Source organism: Staurois parvus, unplaced genomic scaffold (genome assembly GCF_062004578.1).
Source record: "Staurois parvus isolate SC_StPar_1 unplaced genomic scaffold, SC_StPar_1.0 ptg000475l, whole genome shotgun sequence".
NCBI lineage: Eukaryota > Metazoa > Chordata > Amphibia > Anura > Ranidae > Staurois > Staurois parvus.
This window is the reverse complement of record NW_028318271.1, coordinates 2,473,403-2,498,400: the sequence shown is the minus strand read 5'-3', so window position 1 is coordinate 2,498,400 and position 24,998 is coordinate 2,473,403. Positions and strand designations below refer to the sequence as shown.

The window sequence follows — 24,998 nt, the reverse complement described above, 5'->3', positions numbered from 1 at the left end:
TTTTAATATTCAAAGCAAACTCACCCATCCATCCATGTCCCATGATTTATTTTGTTGAGAAATTACTTTGAAAAACACCCCCTAGCATTTCTGTCGATAGCCCACTTGAGTAAGGGGATGATTCATGTAACATTTCCTTCATGAAACCCATCTGCCCTTAGCTCAGGCATGTAGACAGGAGGTGTTAGCTAAAAAAAAAACTCTTCTCCCCTCCTCAAGACTCCTGGGATGTATGAAATCATTTGCCTAGGCCAGAAACCAGGAAGTAACTGAAGAAATGTAAAAAAAAAAATCCTTTAAAACAAGTAAATATGATATCCTGTCTAATTACTAATGCAAGCAGCATGAGGATTAAAAATAGTCAATGTTGACTGAGAGAGTGAAGTTCTACTTTAAAACCGTAAATTGGCCACTCTGATGTTGTGGACTGATTTTTGGCTGCAGTTCCTTGGTAGTAATGTTTTAGCCATAATATTATATATTGATTATTATTATTATTATAACTTGTATCTGTTATGGGTAAAAGGGGCAAGGTTCCATTGTAGAGTGTGACATACAATGGAAAGAGGAGGTGTGGAGTGCTTAGTAGAGTTTTACCTTTAGGCTTTATTCCAACTAGCCTATACAGTAAAAGGCCATGTTTTGCTATCCAAACTAGTGACAGTGCCACTCCGGCAGGCAGCGTTGCAGTGCGTATGCTGCTGTTAGTGACACATGGTGCCATCCTGCACGCTGCAGGAAAGTGAAGGCATGCTGCATTTTTCCGCGGCTCACGGCACGTTACACCAGCATTGTAGTGTGAAGGGGCCCATAGAAAACAATTGTTTTCTTTGTGCCGTAGCAGTGATCTTTGTTTATCCAGTGCGAAAGAAAACACAGGTCACTGCACACAGTGTGACCCAAATCCTAATTTATTTGTATGCACCTCTACAGGTATCTAAAACAGAAATATAGCTGACCCACCTATAGCCATGGTGCTTATTTTTCAAAGTCAATATCATCAGAAGTGTCTGTGCTAATCTACAGCCACCAGTCTACATGTCTGCAGCCACTGATCAGTGTATTCTGACATCAGTGAGTCCCACTGTCAGAATACAATGTCCTGGTGGCTACTTTTTGAGTTTATGACTATCTGTGTCTGCCTCTGTCCATTTTTTAAGGATATTTTTAACATGTGTTGTAGTGCATTATACACGTTTTCATTATTCTATTGGACATCACACCTTATGAAAATATTCAGGAAATCAGACATGCCTCTTTTTTACCAATCCACAGATGTGAATGGGCTCATTGGATTTATTGTTTTTTATGACGTGCATTTTTTGTGCAAAAGTACAAAGGCATGAAACCAAGAAAGGATTTCCTTCATGCTAGACATATTTCCTTTCTCTTTCTGTTGTGTCTGCATTCGCATTCATTTATATGGTGGTTCATCCAGGCGAATAACACGCAGCCATAAAAATGAAAGAGCTGAGCAGTGAGTGTATAAAAAAGGAGCTGAAAGCCGTTGGCTCTTCTTTCTGCAAAGCCTGCATGAAGAAGAACTTGGGTGCCACACTGAAGGTAAGTATCCACTCAAGGGGATGGGAGGAAGTTAAATCCTACAGCACACACATTGGACTTTCCTCTATATCCTCCTCCAGCACACACACATTGGTCTTTCCCCTGTATCCCTCCTCCAGCACACACATTGGTCTTTCCCCTGTATCCCTCCTCCAGCCCAAACATTGGTCTTTCCCCTGTATCCCTCCTCCAGCACACACACATTGGTCTTTCCCCTGTATCCCTCCTCCAGCGCACACATATTGGTCTTTCCCCTGTATCCCTCCTCCAGCGCACACATATTGGTCTTTCTCCTGTATCCCTCCTCCAGCACACACACATTGGTCTTTTCCCTGTGTCCCCCCTCCAGCACACACACATTGGTCTTTCCCCTGTGTCCTCCCTCCAGCACATACACATTTGTCTTTCTCCTGTATCCCTCCTTCAGCACACACATTGGTCTTTCCCCTGTATCTTTCCTCCATCACACACACATTGGTCTTTCCCCTGTATCCCTCCAGCGCACACACATTGGTCTTTCCCCTGTATCCCTCCTCCAGCACACACATTGGTCTTTCCCCTGTATCCCCCCTCCAGCACACACACATTGGTCTTTCCCCTGTATCCCTCCTCCAGCGCACACACATTGGTCTTTCCCCTGTATCCCTCCTCCAGCACACACACATTGGTCTTTCTCCTGTATCCCTCCTCCAGCGCACACACATTGGTCTTTCCCCTGTATCCCTCCTCCAGCACACACACATTGGTCTTTCCCCTGTATCCCTCCTCCAGCACACACACATTGGTCTTTCCCCTGTATCCCTCCTCCAGCGCACACACATTAGTCTTTCTCCTGTATCCCTCCCCCAGCACACACACATTGGTCTTTCCCCTGTATCCCTCCTCCAGCACACACATTGGTCTTTCCCCTTTATCCCTCCTCCAGCACACACACATTGGTCTTTCCTCTGTAAAAAAGTAAACGGTGCAATGCATAACCCCTTACTGGACCTCACACTGACAGTTGCCCAAACAGTAAAAGGCTGTATTCTACCATGCAGGCTAGTGAGAATGAGCCCTCTGTGTTAGAAACCACACTGGTCTCTCCCATGTATCCTGCCCCCAGTATACACATGCGTTTTTACCAGGTATCCATGCCAGCAGGTAAATGTTCCTCCAAATGCATTCTGGGACACAATTCTACACCCTAGTCATTTACCCATTTGGCTGTAACCATATATTTTAGTTATTTTGTTACTTATTATGCAGTGATCATCTGCCATTTGTGAATCAAAAGATTAACTGTTCTTCCAGTTGTTATTACAGTTGTGTTCAAAATAATAGCAGTGTGTTGAAAAAAGTAAATAAAGCTCAAAATCCTTCTAATGGCTTTTATTTCCATACACACAAATGCATTGGGAACACTACACATTCTATTCCAAATCAAAACATGAAGAAAAATATATCAAATTTGTGTTGTTTCTCTAAAAAACATTGAAGAAAAGTGAATATTAGACTGTTCAAAAAAAATAGCAGTGTTTGTATTCTTCTTTACAAACTCAAACATTCACTATATAAACTGAAAAATGTTTGAAGATTTTGCTTTCCTTTGAATCGCTTAATGAATATTTGGTTGTATAAGCACTGTTTCTGAGAACTGCTGTACATCTGTGTTGCATGGAGTCAACCAACTTCTGGCACCTGTGAACAGGTATTCCAGCCCAGGATGATTGAACTACATTCCACAGTTCTTCTCTATTTCTTGGTTTTGCCTCAGAAACTGCATTTTTGATGTCACTCCACAAGTTTTCTATTGGATTAAGATCCGGGGATTGGGCTGGCCACTCCATAACGTCAATCTTGTTGGTCTGGAACCAAGATGTTGCACGTTTACTGGTGTGTTTGGGGTCGTTGTCTTGTTGGACACCCATTTCAAGGGCATTTCCTCTTCAGCATAAGGCAGCATGACCTCTTCAAGTATTCTGATGTATTCAACCTGATCCATGATCCCTGGTATGCGAGAAATAGGCCCAACACCGTAGTATGAGAAACATCCCCATATCATGATGCTTGCACCACCATGCTTCACTGTCTTCACAGTGTACTGTGGCTTGAATTCAGTGTTTGGGGGTCGTCTGACAAACTGTCTCCGGCCACTAGACCCAAAAAGAACAATCTTACTTTCATCAGTCCACAAAATGTTGCGCCATTTCTCTTTAGGCCAGTCAGTGTGCTCTTTGGCAAATTGTAACCTCTTCAGCACATGTCTTTTTTTTCAACACTGGGACTTTGCGGGGACTTCTTGCAGATAGCTTGGCTTCACATAGGTGTCTTCTAATTGTAACAGTACTCACAGGGAACTTTACACCTTCTTTGATCTTCCTGGAGCTGATTGTTGGCTGAGTCCTTGCCATTTTGGCTATTCTTCTATCCATTCGAATGGTAGTTTTTTGCTTTCTTCCACACCTTTCAGGTTTTGGTTGCCATTTTAAAGCATTTGCGATCATTTTACCTGAGCAGCCTATCATTTTCTGCACTTCTTTATATGTTTTCCCCTCTCCAATCAACTTTTTAATCAAGGTACGCTGTTCTGAACAATGTCTGGAACGACCCATTTTCCTCAGAATTTCAGAGAGAAATGCACTGTAACCAGCATGTACAACATTTGCTGCCTTCCTTCCTTAAATAAGGGCAATAATTGCCACCTGTTTTTCAAAGAATGAATGACCTCACTAATAGAACTCCACACTGCTATTATTTTGAACATGCCTCTTTCAATTAGTGATTCAATTACACAGAATCAGCAGCATGCATGTCATGACTGTTGGGTCGTTTGGATTTCTATTACTCTACTACACCTGCTAGTAAATTATTTGCCATATAGAAATATCATTTCTACCAAAAACAGTGATTGATCAGGTTAGTGATGTCTGACTGCTATTATTTTGAACACAACTATACCTTTCCACTCTCCTACACATGCTGCCCACTGTCATACCCTCAAAACTTCCCTTCTGCAAGTTTTCTCCCTTGTCATATGTTTGTGTATATATTTCCCTTGTCATACCCTCCAAACGTCTCTCCTTTACATTCTGCTCATTGTCATTCCCTCTGCACTCCACTCCTGCACATACTGCCCGTTGTCATACCCTCTGCTCTCCATTCCTGCACATACTGACCACTGTCATACCCTCTGCACTCTATTCCTGCATTTACTGCCCATTGTCATACCCTCTGCACTCCTCTCCTGCACATACTGCCCATTGTCATACCCTCCAAACTTATCTCCTTTACATTCTACTCACTATCATGCCCTCTGCACTGCACTCCTGCACAAACTGCCCATTGTCATGCCCTCCAAACTTCTCTCCTTTCCATTCTGCTCACTGTCATACCCTCTGCACTCTACTCCTTCACATGCTGCCCATTTTCATACCCTCCAAACGTCTCTCCTTTACATTCTGCTCACTATCATACCCTCTGCACTCCACTCCTGCACATACTGCCCATTGTCATACCCTCCAAACTTCTCTCTATTACATTCTGCTCACTGTCATACCCTCTGCACTCCACTCCTGCACATACCGCCCGTTGTCATACTCTCTGCACTCCACTCCTGCACACATTGCCCATTGTCATACCCTCTGCACTCTATTCCTGCATATACTGCCCATTGTCATACCCTCTGCACTCCTCTCCTGCACATACTACCCGCTAAAACACTTTTTTTGGCAATGACTGTATCCTCGTCTTTGCCATTTTGGAGCAGGCAAACTTTTGGCAGTTTATATACAGAATGGGAAACATCAACAATGTATTATTATTATTATTATACAGGATTTATATAGCACCAACAGTTTGCTCAGCGCTTTACAAAATGAAGGCAGACATCGCAGTTACAATACAATTTGGTACAAAAGGAATCAGAGGGCCCTGCTCGTTAGAGCTTACAATCTAAGAGCAGGGGTGTCAAACTGGCAAAACTACAAGTCCCGTCATGCTTCTGCCCTTGGGAGTCATGCTTGTAACTGTCAATCTTGCATAGCCTAATGAGACTTGTAGTTTGGCAGCAGCTGGAGGGCCGCCAGTTTGACACCCATACGTACTTCTGACGCTCAGCTGTATTGCTCAGAAAGAGCAGAGCAGCTCAGAGCACTGTAGTAGCACTAGAGCTGCTTTGTATCGAAAGGGTCAGTTGAATATCAGGACTTCTGAAAGGAGAGATTCCTACAGATCGACACGGACAAACATATTGAAGGGCTCAAGTCCTAATTAAACATTGAACTCATTAATGAATGTGCTACTAATCAATACACATATGACCTTACAGGTTATTGAACTGACAAAGGAGGTGAGCAAACTGAAAGAAGCACTGAACAGCCTTTCACAGCTTTCATTTACCACAAGCACTCCTAAGCGACAGAGCCAGCAACTGGAATCACTACAGCAGCAGGTCAAACAGTTGCAGAACCAGTTGGTGGTAAGTACATCACTCCAACATTTTCTGATATTTCTCCCATATATTTATAGTCAGTCCAAAAAAATTTAATTGATGGGCTGAATCACATTCTTTTTGTATTAGGGCTCATTCACATGTGCTTTGATCTCAGAAAAGTGATCTGCCTTTGGATCAGTGTTCACAGAGCATTTGACAGATGGCAAGCAGGCATCTTATCATGTCCTCACTGCCTGGTTTACCCCTTGAACCCCACAGTAGTAATGTACGAAGTTGCAGGGTGCTTGCAGAATGGTCCCATCCTGCCACGGCTGCAAAGCATCTCCCCCACAGCATGTGTACACCTCCCAGCCCCTGCCTCTCAGTTAAAGGGAGAGGTGTGTAAAAAATGGGGCTCAACCACAGGGTTTTACTGTCTCTCATCCGCTAGTGAGAGTGACCCCCTTAAGCCAGCCATACATCTATCGAAAATTAGGAAAGAAAATTGCATGGTCTATGGTCTGCCTTACTCTCAGTATTCCAAAAGCAGAATCTCTCAATTGACACTTAAGGCAAAGATTTCCATGTTCGTGTGTTGTCCCCCCCCCCCCCCCCGTTGAGAAAGATCATGCTTACACACACAGGGATTGGTTTTGCAGAGTGCAGAAATGGCCCTAGGGTTGTCAGCTTTAGGTCAATAGAAAACTAGAAGGGGGTTGTTGAAATGTGGTAAATTATCTGGGAACTAAAGAAGTTTATAACTAAGCCGACGTGCAAATGTTATTCTGCAAGTTGCCCCCTTTATAAAGGTACTACAATTATGTTTCTGGTGCAAAGCATTTTAATGACAAACTAGTCCAGCAGAGCACAAGAGGCAGTTGGATGGCCAAACGGTGGAAGAAACTCCCACCATCACTGTGCACTTTCCACCCCTCTTCTGCCTCCGTGTTGTCCCTTTCCTGGCAGGGGGTGGGAGTAGCACCAACATCAGCAGTGCAGCTTCTGTTTGGTTTTGAGATTCCAAGAGTGCAAAAGCACATAAATATACTTATAGGTACCAGCTATAAGCTCCTAAAGGTATCCTCTGGTCATGCATGCATGCACAGGCTTGTGACAGGTTTACTTTAAAAATTGAATTCTCCTTTTAAACCATCTGTTTTTTCAGCCCCTTCATGGAGGAAGCCAACTTTCATGACCAATAATTTTCCAATTTCTTGTAACGGAACATAAATACAGAGTGTTGATTTCAGTCTATTTAGATTAATCAGAATATATTAGGTGCAACATAATTGTTGGTCTCCTTTTATAGTTCTGGATTCCTGACGTCATGTCTGCATGCCTAAACCTTCAGTACGGCTGACCAACTTCTGGTGGCTTTTTTCATTATTCCTTCTTCAGTTCTCATTAATAATACATAAAAAATAACAGCTATGAGCAAAGTCCATATATAGAGATGACAAGCATAACATCTCTATGCATTGTGGCCACAGAGGTTTTATACTTTTTTTTTTTAAATTGTCAGTAAATAGGATTACTTTACTAAGAGGGTTCTGTAATGCTTGGCACTTGATCTCAGAATTTAATGATCAGATCTTGAAGAGATCTACAATTGCCTGGAACTGTTCATCTTAAATCAATTTGCAGTGATCTCAAGAAAACTGAACATATACACACCGGCCACTGTATTAGGTACGCCTTGCTAGTGCCAAGAAAATATCTCCCCACACCATTACACCACCAGCCTGAACAGTTGATACAAGGCAGGATGGATCCATGCTTTTATGTTTAGTAATAGTCAAAAATCCTCCTGCGCTACAAATGGTAAAACGACCAACTTTAAGCTGCCAACACTCCTCTGCTGATACCTCATACAGTGTGAACTTAATAATTACAATAGTGTGGCGCTCTAAGAAAATACACCAATAATAAATAAATATATATATAAATGAAAAAAATACATATGTGACCAAATAAATATAAATGTATATAAATGTGACAAATTCATATAATAAAATCCATGAAACAATCCCAAATAAATAATATAAAATAAATAACAGTGTATAATAAATCCTGTATCAAATAGACCTCAAGTGATCACTTAAATAATTAATTAATCTAGTGTCTAGGATCAATGATCAAAGTCATGCTTGTACATAAAAATAAAGTGACCAAGTAATATTGCACCATATGCAAAGTGAAAAAAGTGCTAAAGTGTCAAAATAAGTGCAAAAAACATATCATCAAACTTATTAAATAATCAATGAAAAAACACAGTCCATCAGGTGAAAAAATAACCATGCTATGTGTGGTGATGAAAATTCGTGGTTGGTGCCAAACTCTTCTCCTACAGGTGGCTAAATTGCCTCCTCACCTCCTCCCGGTGACCCCTAGGGGCCAGCAGGCTTGCAGGATCACCCTGGATCCCTAATTCCAAATAGGTCAGCATCTTTCCTCCTTCATTAGATTCCTTTATGAGACTCCTGTTTCACTAATTAAGCCAAGGTGTCTCTGAAGAACAATGACTCACCAGTCCAGTGAGCCAAAAAAGAGAATGCCCTCTAAGTGCAGTATTAATGACTCCTTTTATTGAAATTATAGAGTAGCAACACTCACATTGTATCGCAGTCCACCCTCCTCACCGATGTGTGGGTATACTACATGCGAATGGGACTTCCTAGGTGAAGCAAGATGGCGTCGCACGCCGGAAGTGCGTCACCACGCACCGGAAACTTCGGACTCGCGAACCAATTTTATTTTTATGTACAAGCATGACTTTGATCATTGATCCTAGACACTAGATTAATTAATTATTTAAGTAATCACTTGAGGTCTATTTGATACAGGATTTATTATACACTGTTATTTATTTTATATTATTTATTTGGGATTGTTTCATGGATTTTATTATATGAATTTGTCACATTTATATACATTTATATTTATTTGGTCACATATGTATTTTTTTCATTTATATATATATTTATTTATTATTGGTGTATTTTCTTAGAGCGCCACACTATTGTAATTATTAAGTTCATGCTTTTATGTTGTTTACGCAAAATTCTGACCCTACCATCTGAATGTCGCATCAACAAGTCTGCCCATTCTCCTCTGACCTCTGATATCAACAAGTCATTTTCATCCACACAACTGCCACTACCTGGATATTTTCTTGGACCATTCTCTGTAAACCCTAAAGATGGTTGTGTGTGAAAATCCCAGCAGACAAGCAGTTCTTGAAATATTCAGACAAGCCCATCTGGCACCAACAACCATGCCACATTCAAATCACTTAAATCTCCTTTCTTCCCCATTCTGATGCTCAGTTTGAACTTCACCACGTCTAGATACCTAAATGTATTGAGTTGTTGCCATATGATTGGCTGATTAGCAATTTGTGCTACTAAGTTATTGAACAGCCACTCAGTGTTCTGTGACATCCAAATTTGGGCTCCACTAGCAGCTCTACTCCAAATACTTAATATGACACTGAGTTAGCTGCTAATTTTGTTGCTCCTTAGTAAACAAGACTGTTGCACTGTGATTTGTATTCCAGGCTTTAGGCTCCATGCACACTGGGCTTTTAATAATGTTGGTAACGTTAGCTATATAAAGTCATGTTAAAAACTTGAGTTTTTCAGTGTTTTTTAGCATTTTTTCATTAGCGATTACCTGTGTTTTTTGCACGTTTGCGCTTTTTAAAAATAAAATTATTTTTATTGCTCAAAATACGTCCAAAAATGCTTTACCGCATTTTACAGTGTTTTGCCGTGTTTTTCAGCATTAGAGCATTTTTAAAGCTAAAAAATTCCTCAAGACCCCCACTAGTTCTGGGTTTTTTTTCCATCCAAAAAACACCCCTGCCAAAAAACACTGATTACAGTCTATGTGTGCAAGGACACATAGGATAACATGCTGGGGAGCTTACTGGTTGTAGAAAAGATAACCGTAGACTGGTAAAATGCAGATTGAAGTTGGTAATCATTTTTAACCCCTTTGAAAGCATTCAGCCTGCAGATTCGTTTTATTATATCATGAATGGATGGAGAAGTCAAATAACAGTCAATGAATTTTCAGCCAAAGTTCACATTTGCAAGATGCTGAATGTGCAGCTAATGTGTGCAGTCCCAGCAGTGAACGACTGGCTTTATAAATGTCTTCTGCAGCATTTATGATTTTTTTTAATTTTGGTTACATAAAATATATAAATGTGGGCAATGGGGGAGATTTACTAAAGCTGGTGCACTAAGAATCTGGCACACCTGTGCATGGTAGCCAATCAGCTTCTAACTTCAGCTTGTTGAATTAAACTTTTACAATGAAACCTGGATGCAGTTTTAGTAAATAACCCCAACTGTGTCTAGACCCAGTCCAGCACTATTTAGCTGCAAACTCACACACTAGCTTTTATATAGTAAAATATATACAAAATAATATACTTATGTATTCATTCATTTTTATTTTGCTGCAGGAGACCAAGAAACAACACCAAGAGATTGTGTCCGTTTACAGAATGCACTTGCTGTATGCAGTTCAGGTAAGGACTTGGGAATATTGGGTATCTGTAAAATATGTCTGTGTGAGAAACTTCAAATGGTTGCTGCTATTCTCATAAAATTACAAGGTCTGCTCTGGTAAGTTATGTCAATGTAAAGTGGCAAAATCAGCTACAGCTTACATGGAGGGACAATATTATAGATTGGGTTCTTTATTCTGTCCAACAGATGTCTCCTCTACAACGGTGTTTCTCAACCATTTTTGAGCTGTTGCACCCTTTAAAAGTATAGAAAATCCCCTGGTACCTCAGTCTAAAATGTATAGAACATAAATGTTACTTTTCAGTGGCAAACCTGAGCCTGGGACAATGCACACAGCCGCCTTGGTGAAGTTTACCTTCCCATCAGAGGTTCCCCTATCACACCAGAGTTCCCCCCATCACATGCGCATGATGTCCGTACATCCTGGACCTAGAGCGTCATTGGTCGTTATGGTGTCGGCGGCCAGCCTGCCGGCACCATGGCAACTCGTAATGTTGATCCAGGGTAAATTGGGTCCCATGCTCACAGCACCTTGGGGGCACTCAAACAGTACCCTAAGGTGCCGTGGCACCCTAGTTCAGAAACATTACTTTAATAATCATCATCTAAAAGGCATCTGCTTGCCAACAGAGACATGAGATTGTAATCCTTTATGGGTGGAATTGTGGATTGGGGGAATGCTTTCTCATGTCTTTGGACAGATTTGCAAGAATACAGTACCTGCTCAAGGGAGTGAATGCAGGGCCTTACCTATCATGAGATAAGGCACGTTGTGTTTAGAGGTTATGGAGATACTGTCAGATATTCATTCAGGCCAAAGTGACAGCATTTTGTGATATAACCCCTCTGCAGCAAGGAATACTCACCGATCTGTGATCCCTCACCACCTCCTAGGCTTGCTTTAATGGATTGGGACTTCTAGTTAAGGAGGGACACGTGATCATCACCATGCGACACAGTGATTGCACCGGAGCAGCCAGTTGTCAGGCACAACACTGTCACATGGTTGGGCAACAGTGATGTCATCCACCTAGGTATGGTCTGATGCCATGGTTTTAAAGAGTAAGGCTTAGCACTAGGGGGGCAGGTCCTGATAGCGTGGAGCAAGGTGGGTGTTGCATGAATAGAACATTTATCACTCATCTTTGCTTTACCATAGCTTCTCCTGTTTTATCCACTCAGGGCCAAATGGATGAAGACGTACAGAAAGTGCTAAAACAGATCCTGACCATGTGTAAGAGCCAGTCTCAGAAGATGTGACATCCGGGGACAAACACTCGCTACAACACTGCCTCCTAGTATTACATAGCGATCTATCTATGCTGGATACCAGATGAATCAGTTCTTCTGTATCAGAAAATGATGTATTTTATATTTTTTGATAAAGAACCACCATTTCCAAACAACATTTTGGGGGACTGTTAGCAAGCTTATATAGTAGTCGACCAGGAACTCCGTCAAGTAGAAAATGCAATGAAATGCTGCTTTGTCTTGAATTAGTAATCTTGTTTTGTAGCATATTGATGGATCGTGGGAACAATAATGTAGATTACTGGTTTATCCTGTAACCTCTAGTAACCAATCCAGCTCCATTAGCTATACTAATTTTCATCTCACTTCTTCCACTTGAGATTTGCTGGTTTTCCTTTAACTAGCCACTGAATGAAGAGCCTTCCTGGGTGTTCCATGACATTTCCATACTAGTTGGGTGATACATTCTCCCTGTCTGCTGTTGGTATACCCTAGGCTACCTACGTCTACCAGTGACACCAAAGCAAAGCCTTGCAACTTTAAAATATAGAAGCAGCCTTTGCTAGCTTGTGAAGGAACAGGTTTGGGCTTCCATCCTCATCTTTGATTCACTGCTTAGAGCATCAGTGACTGGAGGAGGCATGATAGTCAGGGGTTATCTGCTTGTTTTAAGTCGGTGTGCCATTAGAAAGGAAGCATGAGAATGACAGCCCCCGAGTTTGCCCCTTTAAACCTAAATCAGCATTGCCAGCTTCTATTGCCATATTTCTATTCTGATAGGCTGCAGGTCCTCTCCAGTTCCACTGCCTCCCTTGACACCTTAATATTAAAGATGGGTGTGGTGCACTAACTGTATTCAACTACAAGATAGACGACAACACCACTGTCATCAGACTTGCTCTTGGCAAGAAGCTGTTATTTCCATTTTTGGTGGAGTAGGTCAAGCTTTGAGCTCCTGGCTTATCTTTCCAGCTTTTATGGTACCCTGGTATAGCTGTGATTGGCTGAGCTTGGATCTAATAATTTGTTTGCAGCGCCATCTGCCAAAGAGAATTCTCCATATACATTCTGGACAAACCAGTGGAAGACTGCATTTCAATGCATTAGTGGAACCTGCGCAGGATTATATGGAACTGAAAGATCAGTGAGAATTTTCAGCATGCCTGCAAATTCTTCTACAGATAAAAATGTGTAGTTTGTCATTCCTCCTTCCCTACATAGACTTATCACTGGATATGTGAGCAGTCTCAGAAATGTCTGTCCAACCAATGGGGTAGAATTACTAAAACTGGAGCACTCCAAATCTGGTGCTGCTGTGCATGGTAGCCAATTAGCATCTAACTTCTGTTTGTTCAATTAAGCTTTGACAATAAAACCTGGTTGCTGATCGGTTTCTATGCAGAGCTGCACCTGATTTAGCACCTTGCAATCTTAGTAAATGACCTCCAATATGTCAATTGATGAAGGATGACATGATCCATTTCCAGTGGCTGTTGATAGAACATGTGAGCCATTCTGCTTCTGTGTATCATTCAACTATTGCAGATGGGCAGTAGATATTGGAGGCATAACAGACTCCTAAATGACAGTAGTGCATGTTCCATTTGTGAAAAACACACCTAAATAACACAAGGAATTTGATTGGTTACTACTTGTTACAGTACCTTTCTGCACCTGTTTTCCATTAGATTTTGTAGCCTGTATTCAGGACAGCCTGTAACCCACTATACCATGACCATGCTAGATAAGGGCTAGTCATTTAGTTTATAATGCAGTAATATTATTATGAATTGTTACTTTAAAAAAAATATTTTATATTAAAAATATGTAGTTCTTGATTATTTTCTATTTTTGTTTTAGGCATCAGAAAATATTTATGTATATTTTTATGTAGTAATTATATTAGAATTGTTGTCCCTCTCCATGATAACGAACAAACTAGAGCAAATGGAACACTTGAAAATAAAGATCGTCAAAAAAAGCGCAAAGCAAAATGTCAGTACATTATAGGAAATGTAGAAAAATGGTATTGGGTGTATTGTAGCACTCCCTCCACAAATGTAAACACTACTTAAATGCCATAAAATTGGGTATTTATATGTTTCTGTTGGATCAACTGTGGAGTTACAGAGTTTGCAAATCCTGTGCCAAGACAAGGTGTCAATCTCATCTCCCATAACAAGAAACCTCCATTGCTAGCATGAGACAAGGTTCATATACGACCAGGAATATTGGGGAAATGGTATAGGGATGGCAAATGTGTGTGAGGCTAGATCTTGGCATCAGATAACAGCTGACCTGGCGTAAAGTGTTTCTAAGGTAATGACAGTTCTGCAGTCTATGGACCTTGCAATGCCTGTAAGTACCTATGTTAGCTTTCAAGTCAATCCCTGGGTAGACCATTGGATCCTAAGGCAAGCCACAGATTAATTGATTTTCTTTCCTTCCAGCACGGTTGGAGGGAAAGATAATCACTTGATTCCTCTGACAACACAGTTAGTGTTCATGGGGGATTGCCTCCCACAGAGCTATTGTGTTTTGGGGGTGGGCAGGGAGTCTTCCCAGCTGGGAGAACACAATGATTACTGCTAGTGGCTATAGCCGCGATCAGTATCTGCATGCTAAAAATCTGACAAGCTGATTGTACCAAAGTCGATCTGGGGTACAATCAACCTGTCCATAGATGGATCGAATCTTAGCTGGTCTCTGCTGAACTGCCTGAGATTCGATCCATTTATGGCTGGCTTAAGTCCAGCCTGCCCACGAATCCCAATTTCTGCCCAGAATTAAATAAATGTATCCTTCAGACCAAGCCTCGCAGTTGAGTGTGCTGTGGTGGGATTTTGCATCAGAAAGAGTGGGGCTTTATATTTCGGTAAGTCAAAGGCCCTTGAAAAGTCTGCACCTGTACAAGGGGCTACACAGATTTATTTGAACACTAACACAGATTCTTTTTTTCAGCACCAAAAGGGTTCAACACATCAGCACTGTTGCTACCTTTGGCCAGGTCAGGTTCACTTTGAGGGGTGGCATTTTAGTGCTGTCTGAAGACTGCTTCACACAAGCAGAACCTAAGAATACCTACTAAGCATGAACATGTGTAATGACCCTAACCTCTGATGACTCTATTCCCTTATGGCCCTAGCCTCTAACGACCCTCGTCTCTATTAGTGAACCTAGCCTCTAATAGTGATTGTAGCTTCTAATGTCCCTAGCCTCTAATGACCTAGTCTCTTATTAAGTGTTCTTGCATGGCAAGACCACGTACTGTTATCTAACATATACACCCTATTCCAAATTGTTATGGAAATGATATTTTTCTCATTTACCTAAATAATTGATGTAAATAACAGTCAGCATAATTCTCATGTTATCAACTATTAAGAGTACAATTCAAATGTTATTGAACAAACCTCCTAATGATAACAGTATTTTTTTGAAACATAAAAAACTTACAATGCACTGTTACAAATTATTACGCACAGTAAGTTTCAAAACACTTTATAGGTTGAAAAGAACTGAAAATTGTCATTTGTTGTGTTTGCAGCATATTTACTGAAATCAAAAGCTATTTCAATCAAACTTTTAACAACATTTTAAATTTTTAAACATTTTAACAGGTCACGTTACATTGTAACATAGGACCCCTTATTTGATAGCAGCTTCACAAGTCTTGCATCCATTGAACTTGTGAGGTTTTGGACAGTTTCTGCTTGAATTTTTGAATTTGTTTGTAAGATGTCAGAATAGCCTCCCAGAGCTGCCGTTTGGATGTAAACTGCCTCCCACCCTCATAGATCTTTTGCTTGAGGATGCTCCAAAGGTTCTCAATAGGATTGAGGTCAGGGGAGGATGGAGGCCACACCATGACTTTCTCTCCTTTTATCCCCATAGCGGCCATTGATGCAGAGGTATTTTTTGCAGCATGAGGTGGTGCATTGTCATGCATGAAGATGATTTTATTACAGAAAGCATAGTTCTTCTGTACCAGGGAAGAAAGTGGTCAGTCATAAACTCCACATACTTTTCAGAGGTCACCTTCAGGGACCCTAAAGGGGCCTACCAGCTCTGTTCCCATGATTCCGGCCCAAAACATGACTCCACCACCGCCTTGCTGATGTCGCAGCCTTGTTGGAACAGGGTGGCCGTCCACCAACCATCCACTACTCCATCCATCTGGACCATCCAGGGTTGCACGGCACTCATCCGTGAACAGGACTGTTTGAAAATTAGTCTTCATGTATTTTTCTGCCCAATGCAGCCGTTTCTGCTTGTGAGCATTGGTTAGTGGTGGCCGAATAGAAGGTTTATGCACAGTTCCAAGACTCTGGAGGACTCTACACCTTGATGTCTGTGGGACTCCAGAGGCACCAGCAGCTTCAAATATCTGTTTGCTGCTATGTAATGGTATTTTAGCAGCTGCTCTCTTGATCCGATGCATGGATCTGGCAGAAATCTTCCTCAATGTGCCTTTGTCTGCACTAACCCATCTGTGCTCTGAATCAGCCACAAATCTCTTAATAGTGCAATGATCACGCTTAAGTTTTCGTGAAATATCTAATGTTTTCATACCTCGTCCAAGGCATGGAACTATTTCACTCTTTTCGGCAGCAGAGAGATGCTTTTTCTTCCCCATATTGCTTGAAAATGGAGCTCTGCTTAATAATGTAGAACACCCTCCTTTAGTAGTTTTTCCTTAAATTGGATTCACCTGCCAATCTAATTATCACAAGTGTCCGAGATTGTTTTCAGTGATCAAAAGAGCCCTGAGACACAATGCCATCCATGAGTTAAACTGAAAAACAAAATATTTAATCTTTGTGACACTTAAATAGAATTTGCATAATAATTTGGAACACGGTGTAGTATCGTTCAGGAATATTTAGGAGCGTTACCATTTTATTAGCATTTTTACAGTACATGTTGAGGAAAAAAAGAAAAAGATGTCAGTAGCATTTTAATAGAGTTTAGGGTTTTTTTGCTAGAAAAACGCTCCAAAAAACTACAAAAACAATTGTATTTCTGCTCCTAGATGCTGAAGCTCAAAAAATGCTAAAAATAGCCTAAAGTAGTGTGCAGGACACATAGGATAACACTTTTAGCTTCTTGGAGCAGAAAGAAAAATGCTAATAACAGCTTCTAGGAGCTTAAAAAACCACTAGTGTGCATGGAGACTTAGGCTGGCCATACATTATACAATTATCTGCAGATTTTTGGTTTAGATTTACCAAAAACCATATAATAGGAGGACAAACCTAAACAACACTTTCAGTTGTATCCAATTAGGCAGGCCCTTGCACTACATAGTTGAAGGTAAATCTAAAGGAAATTGGGCAGAAAATCTGCAGATAATTGTATAATGTATGGCCAGCCTTATACTTGTTTTGGGTTAGTGTCACAGAAAGAATCTACTCATCTAGAGTCGACTCATGGCGGACCACATATAATCTCAAGAAGCATGGTTTCAACATAGCAGTATGGGTGATCTTTTTCATATTATACATCAAATGAAGAATGGGTAATTTTTGTAGCTTAATCACATTACTAATTGCATAGAGCTCTGGTGCCCAACCTGCAGACTGAGGGCCGCATGTGACCCTTTGGTATATGATGTTTGTTCCTCACGACCTTAACAGTCTGAAGTGGAAACATAATACATTTTTGTTGAGGATATTCTGCAGATGGCAATATGAAACTGGGAACATGTTACAGGCTAGTAGAGATCAATAATATTATTTTTAATACTAGTAATGGCATTGATCAGCGACTTATAGTGGGACTGTGATAGTATGACGGACAATCTGACACTTTTGACACTTTGTGGGAACCAATGACACTAAAACAGGGATCAGTGTTAAAAATATATACTGACACTGGCTAGGAAGGGGTTAACATCTAGGGGCAATCAAATGAGTAAGAGCTCTATTGTGTCATGCTCTTCTCAGGCAGTCACTGGTCGGGACCCACTACTCGGCTTGTGCTGTGACGAATCACAGCACAGCCGGGGTCGCGGGCGTTCACCCCCTCCTCAAAAGAACTGGATCACATATTAGATACGTGATCCAGCGCAGAAGAGCCGCGCTGCTGCCATACTCATACGTGAGGTGGTGAGCAAGAGGTAATGAAGTGCAAGGCAGAATAAATATCTGGTGATCCTGTAAGTCCCTTCAGGAATGCAAGGCTTCCTGTTGTTTTCTTATCACACTAACCATAGAAGGAGATCTGTGGTAGTGTTGTCATTCTCAGGTTGTGTCCCATCTTCTTTCCTAAGCACAATAGTAACCAGTGTACTCCTTTCAGCTATAGACCGTCAATACTGTAGAGGTGGGTGCTGTGGTAAACTAATGAGTGGCACCGTCTAAAAGCACCACCAGCACACCATTTGGAGTAAAGCAGAGGTTATGTATAATCACCATCACCTAATGTGCGCGACATTATAAGTACACCTTTTTTATTTTTGCTATAAGCGGTGTTCTGATGATAATTTTCATTTTCGGGCCACCTTCTTTCCTGGAATTCACAGGACATTTTTTTACTGTGAAATTACTGGCCAACACTCACCTCTCCATACCCCCCACCATCCGCCCCCTGCCATGCAGAGCCTGATTGTCACAGTGAGTGGTCGCATAATCAGGAGGCAGTCCTGCCTGCTCCCGATCAATACTAGAGACTTCGGTCTTTGACAGCTCGCTCCCTGTACTGGGAGAAAGCAGCAAGCATGCTCTCAGCATAAAAGTCCCTGCTGCCCATGGACGCACATGTGTGCAATGCGGACCATAAAAGCTCACGCTCATATGCGTTACTTAGGTGTTAACGGGTTAAAAGCATACACCATCATGTTAAACCCATTTTTAGGTCATATTATTAAGGATATATGGGTCACATTCCCCAACAAAAAATGTGGAATGAACCCTCTGCACACTGCTATACTGCCTTTTTCCCAAACTTTGCCCAAAAAATGGGTTTTTAGTTCAGATACATTGCAATACATGTTTAATCTGGCCAACTGCATCAAAGTAATTCCGCTCTGGCCAGTCCCTACTCTACTCTGCAAAATGCTATTGCTCCAGTGGATATAGTGCCAATATGGAGCAAACAGACACAAGCTGTGGGAGCTTAAAGTATCACTCAAGGCAAAACTTTTTTTTTATGTTTTAGATGGAGTGGAGATGGATTAGAACCCCTGTCCGGTTTTAATTACTGTCTGTGGCCCTGTTAGGGAGATTTGCCCTCTCTATCTGTCATGTTTATCATTAAAAGTAAAAGAAAATCCTAAATTTTGAGTTGTCCCTAGAAAAGTAATAGAGGGAAACTCTTCCAATTGGGACACTAGTTCTGGTGACCTGGGGGCCCCCAAGAAATTCCCTTAAATTTCAGGGACTTCCTCTCACTTCCTGTTTGGCTATGGGACAGGAAGTGAAGGGAAATCTCTGCAACAGGACACAGATGGCAAAAAAAAATTGACAGGGGTAATAACCCTCTGTTAATCTATCCAAATGAAAAAAAAAGTGTTGCCTATAGTTCTACTTTATATTCAACTCTTTTTTTTTTTTATTGTTTTGGATTTAACATGGAATACACGGAACCAGGGTAGCCTCAGGTTACATTGTTAGTCTGGCTGAAAAAAGACAAAAGTCCATCCAGTTCAACCTTAAAAAAAAAAGTTATAATCCTATACCCACAGTTGATCCAGAGGAAGGCAAAAAAAAACCCCAGCAAAGCATGATCCAATTTGCTCCTGCTGGGAAATAAATTCCTTCCTGATCCCCCCAGAGGCAATCCACTGAGCTGGCCAGAACCAACTCTTGAGGGAGTCTATTCCACATTTTCACAGCTCTCACTGTGAAGAAACCTTTCCATGTTTGGAGATTACATTTCTTTTCCTCCAGATGTAAAGTGTGTCCCCTTGTCCTCTGTAATGTCCTCAGGGTGAATAGCTCTACACCGGGTTTACTATATGAACCACTGATGTATTTATACATGTTGATCATATCCCCTCTTAATCTCCTCTTCTCAAGAGAGAATAAATTCAGTTCCTCTAATCTTTCCTCATAGCTGATCTCCTCCATGCCTCTTATCAGTTTGGTTGCCCTTCTCTGTACTTTCTCCAGTTCCCCAATGTTCTTTTTGTGAGTTGGTGCCCAAAACTGAACTGCATATTCCAGATGAGGTGTTACTAATGATTTGTACCGGGGTAATATGATATATCTCTCTCTGGAGTCTATACCTCTTTTAATACAAGAGAGGATTTTGCTCGCTTTAGAAACCACAGCTTGGCATTGCATGCCATTGATTCTGTCAGTTGTACTTCCCCTAGTATCTATGATGCATACATATTCACAGTAAAATATACATATGCACAAGTAAGAAAGGTATACAGGCATGGATACATAGATTGCTAGATGAACCCAAGGGGGGAGGACAGGGGGGAAAGAAGGAGGGAAGGGGGTGGTGTGGGGGGGGGGGGAGAATGAGGGGGAGGGAGGTAGGAAGAGGAAACGGCAGTTACATCTCGTAGTTTTAAACAGTAGAAAAAAGCAATCAAGTTAGCAATCTTATACCGTTATATTAAATGTTTTTTTTCAAAAAGGTAAGTGCCATCAAACTTTAATTGTGCATTTAGGATGCAGAGCCCATAAGTACCACGCTCAGAAGTTGTGATATGTGGAGTGGGATAGGGAGAATCTCCTCTCCATATTGCATTAAAAATTGAGAGTAGTCACCACTTTTATTATAGAGGTGGAGTTTGTAGTTTTCCAAAGGCCAGTAATATTATTTTTGGCTGCATGTAGGAGGTGAATTATTATGGTGCGGAATTCTGGGGAGAACCTGTCGATACCTATATGAAGAATCACCAGGCCAGGGTTAGGGGGGGTTTTAGTGCCAGAGATTTCTGAGATTAGTTTGAATATACTATTCTGGTATGATCTAACAGACTTGCATGACCATATAATGTGAAATAGGGACCCTACTTTTCCACATTGTCTCCAGCATTGTGGTAAAGTTGTCGGGTATATTTTGTTAAATTTGAATGGGGTTAAGTACCATTGATTTAGAAGCTTAATGTAGGATTCCCAGTGAGTAGCACAGCGGGATGCCTTATAAATCATGGAAAAGGTTCTCTGCCAAGTTTGGTCAGAGATTTTTTGGGATAGAATAGTTTCCCAATTGTGCAGTGATGTTGTTTTAAACTTATGTTTGGAATCCAGTATAAGTGTTTAGAAAAGGGATATACCTTTACTAGGGTATTGGGTTCTAGTTAAAAACTGGTATATTGGGGCCAGGAGAGTAGTGGAGTGCAGGAGATTATTGAATTTCAGACAGTGTGCAAGTCTAAGATAAGCAAATTCGTCTTTAGAGGATAGTGGATATTTCTGTTGGATTAGGCGGAAAGGGGGCCACAGTTTGGTGGGAGAAAAGATCTGAGATGAGGGATATTGATGAGGTACCAGGATATTGGCAAATTGTTGTAGAATTCATTTGTGTAACCATCACTACCTGGTGAGGTAGGGAGTGAATTGCTGATTCAATTTCAGTATTGGTGAATGGGTCAGAGATGTTTTGTAACTGCTCTGTTGTAAAGGGTATTACGATCCTCCTTTAGATTGTAGAGGGATTCATAAAATTCTGCAAATGCGTTTGCTATGTCTAGTGGGTTGGAGAGAAGTTTATCAGAGTTAGGGTGTTGGATTGACTTAATTTTTGTTTTGGCTCAATCTTGTTTAACTATTCTAGCTAAGAGTGAGGATGCTTAGTTATTTAGGGAATAATACATAGCTTTTAACAGTAGTGGTGTGAACCTCCTGCGCTCCCAAGTGTTTAAACTAAATAAAGATATATATAAATCCCAGGGGAAGCTGCTAACATTAAATCATATACCAGTGATTGTGATAAATAAATACAATAAAGAATGTAGCGCTACTCCCAAAAAATATGCACACATAAATAATAAAAAATGTGAAATCACAAAATTTCATAAAAAAATAAAAAATATATATATAAATGTGACAGTGATATCAATTAATATTAATTAGTGCCCATTAATCATTGAATCCACACAATAAAATAAATAACTCAAAACATGTGAAAAAACATTTCCATATATATATGTATATATAACACGCATACATATATATATAATGTTATATATCTATAATCACACGTGCCTCTTGTGTAGTGAAAAGACCATTAAAATGGTACAAACAACAGTGCTCTCAAAGTCCAATAAATGCTGCTGGTGACCAAAGAAAAAACAGTGCTTCCAATAACTACTGTTAGTGACCATAAACAAAACTCGTGTAGATCTCTGAGTGCATGTGAATCTGACAATCCGACCACCATCTGGATAAGCCTCTCACCTCATCACTTCGACCCTTGCGGATCAAAGAGCTTTTGTGGATCCCCCTCACGGATCCTCCAAGATAGCTATCGCTCCAAGGTTGCTCTCTCAGAAATAAATATTCCACCTCTGGCTCTTCTCCAGGTAAGTATTGCAGCATCAATCTCTCAAATGAGACAAAATGGATCCTCCCATAGTGCAGTATATTTTATTTGTTACATAGGGACAGAAAACATCAAACTTTTCCACTTACGTAGCAGCCAGTCCAAAACCTCATGCTTTCGGATGAGGGTATGTATGTATGATACATACATACCCTCATCCGAAAGCATGAGGTTTTGGACTGGCTGCTACGTAAGTGGAAAAGTTTGATGTTTTCTGTCCCTATGTAACAAATAAAATATACTGCACTATGGGAGGATCCATTTTGTCTCATTTGAGAGATTGATGCTGCAATACTTACCTGGAGAAGAGCCAGAGGTGGAATATTTATTTCTGAGAGAGCAACCTTGGAGCGATAGCTATCTTGGAGGATCCGTGAGGGGGATCCACAAAAGCTCTTTGATCCGCAAGGGTCGAAGTGATGAGGTGAGAGGCTTATCCAGATGGTGGTCGGATTGTCAGATTCACATGCACTCAGAGATCTACACGAGTTTTGTTTATGGTCACTAACAGTAGTTATTGGAAGCACTGTTTTTTCTTTGGTCACCAGCAGCATTTATTGGACTTTGAGAGCACTGTTGTTTGTACCATTTTAATGGTCTTTTCACTACACAAGAGGCACGTGTGATTATAGATATATAACATTATATATACAGTGGGGATCGAAAGTTTGGGCACCCCAGCTAAAAATTTGTATTAATGTGCATAAAGAAGCCAAGGAAAGATGGAAAAATCTCCAAAAGGCATCAAATTACAGATTAGACATTCTTATAATATGTCAACAAAAGTTAGATTTTATTTCCATCATTTACACTTTCAAAATAACAGAAAACAAAAAAATGACGTCTGCAAAAGTTTGGGCACCCTGCAGAATTTATAGCACGCACTGCCCCCTTGGCAAAGCTGAGACCTGCCAGTGTCATGGATTGTTCTCAATCATCGTCTGGGAAGACCAGGTGATGTCAATCTCAAAGGTTTTAAATGCCCAGACTCATCTGACCTTGCCCCAACAATCAGCACCATGGGTTCTTCTAAGCAGTTGTCTAGAAAACTGAAACTGAAAATAGTTGACGCTCACAAAGCTGGAGAAGGCTATAAGAAGATAGCAAAGCGTTTTCAGATGTCAATATCCTCTGTTCGGAATGTAATTAGGAAATGGCAGTCATCAGGAACAGTGGAAGTTAAAGCAAGATCTGGAAGACCAAGAAAAATATCAGACAGAACAGCTCGCAGAATTGTGAGAAAAACAATTCAAAACCCACGTTTGACTGCACGATCCCTCCAGAAAGATCTGGCAGACACTGGAGTTGTGGTACACTATTCCACTATAAAGAGATACTTGTACAAATATGGTCTTCATGGAAGAGTCATCAGAAGAAAACCTCTTCTACGTCCTCACCACAAAAATCATCGTTTGAACTTTGCAAATGAACATATAGACAAGCCTGATGCATTTTGGAAACAAGTTCTGTGGACCGATGAGGTTAAAATTGAACTTTTTGGTCGGAATGAGCAAAGGTACGTTTGGAGAAGAAGGGGCACAGAATTGAATGAAAAGAACCTCTGTCCAACTGTTAAGCATGGGGTTGGATCAATCATGCTTTGGGGTTGTGTTGCAGCCAGTGGCACAGGGAACATCTCACGAGTAGAAGGAAAAATGGATTCAATAAAATTTCAGCAAATTTTGGATGGTAACTTGATGCCATCTGTGAAAAAGCTGAAGTTAAAGAGAGGATGGCTTCTACAAATGGATAATGATCCTAAACACACCTCGAAATTCACAGGGGATTACATCAAGAGGCATAAACTGAAGGTTTTGCCATGGCCTTCACAATCTCCTGACCTCAACATAATTGAAAATCTATGGATAGACCTTAAAAGAGCAGTGCGTGACAGACAGCCCAGAAATCTCAAAGAACTGGAAGACTTTTGTAAGGAAGAATGGGCAAAGATACCTCAAACAAGAATTGAAAGACTCTTGGCTGGCTACAAAAAGCGTTTACAAGCTGTGATACTTGCCAAAGGGGGCAGTACAAGATATTAACTCTGCAGGGTGCCCAAACTTTTGCAGACGCCATTTTTTTGTTTTCTGTTATTTTGAAAGTGTAAATGATGGAAATAAAATGTAACTTTTGTTGACATATTATAAGAATGTCTAATCTGTAATTTGATGCCTTTTGGAGATTTTTCCATCTTTCATTGGCTTCTTTATGCACATTAATACACATTTTTAGCTGGGGTGCCCAAACTTTCGATCCCCACTGTATATATGTATGCGTGTTATATATACATATATATATGGAAATGTTTTTTCACAGGTTTCGAGTTATTTTATTGTGTGGATTAAATGATTCATGGGCACTAATTAATATTAATTGATATCACTGTCACATTTATATATATATTTTTTTATGAAATTTTGTGATTTCACATTTTTTATTATTTATGTGTGCATATTTTTTGGGAGTAGCGCTACATTCTTTATTGTATTTAATACATAGCTTTTACCTTTTTCAAGTTTACTTCATATTTATACAAGAGGAGAAACCTGAGAGTTTCCCTTTCTTTGAGGAGGTCCTCTGAATGTTGTTGTGATGGGTTTCGTTTGTTTAGGTCTTCTTTCATTTTTAGAGTCTAGAAGTTCTTCAATCTGATATTGTCTTTGGGTATTTACTTGAGAAGATATTTTGATGAGTACTCGCATGAAGGCCTTGTATGTAACCCATAAAGT

The 24,998-nt window shown here is 40.6% G+C and overlaps 1 protein-coding gene across 3 annotated transcripts in view; it reads left to right on the top strand.

Moving 5' to 3' along the window:
• Window positions 1–13,604, top strand: part of RAI14 (retinoic acid induced 14) — a 269,154-nt gene extending 255,550 nt beyond the window's left edge. For all 3 annotated transcript variants that reach the window (XM_089689447.1, XM_089689445.1, XM_089689446.1), the window contains 3 exons: window positions 5,873–6,022; window positions 10,449–10,514; window positions 11,698–13,604. In XM_089689447.1, coding sequence (XP_089545573.1) covers window positions 5,873–6,022; window positions 10,449–10,514; window positions 11,698–11,775 — 294 coding nt within the window. In that variant the 3' untranslated portion in view covers window positions 11,776–13,604. The remainder of the gene's footprint in view (window positions 1–5,872; window positions 6,023–10,448; window positions 10,515–11,697) is intronic.
• Window positions 13,605–24,998: the final 11,394 nt, after the last annotated feature.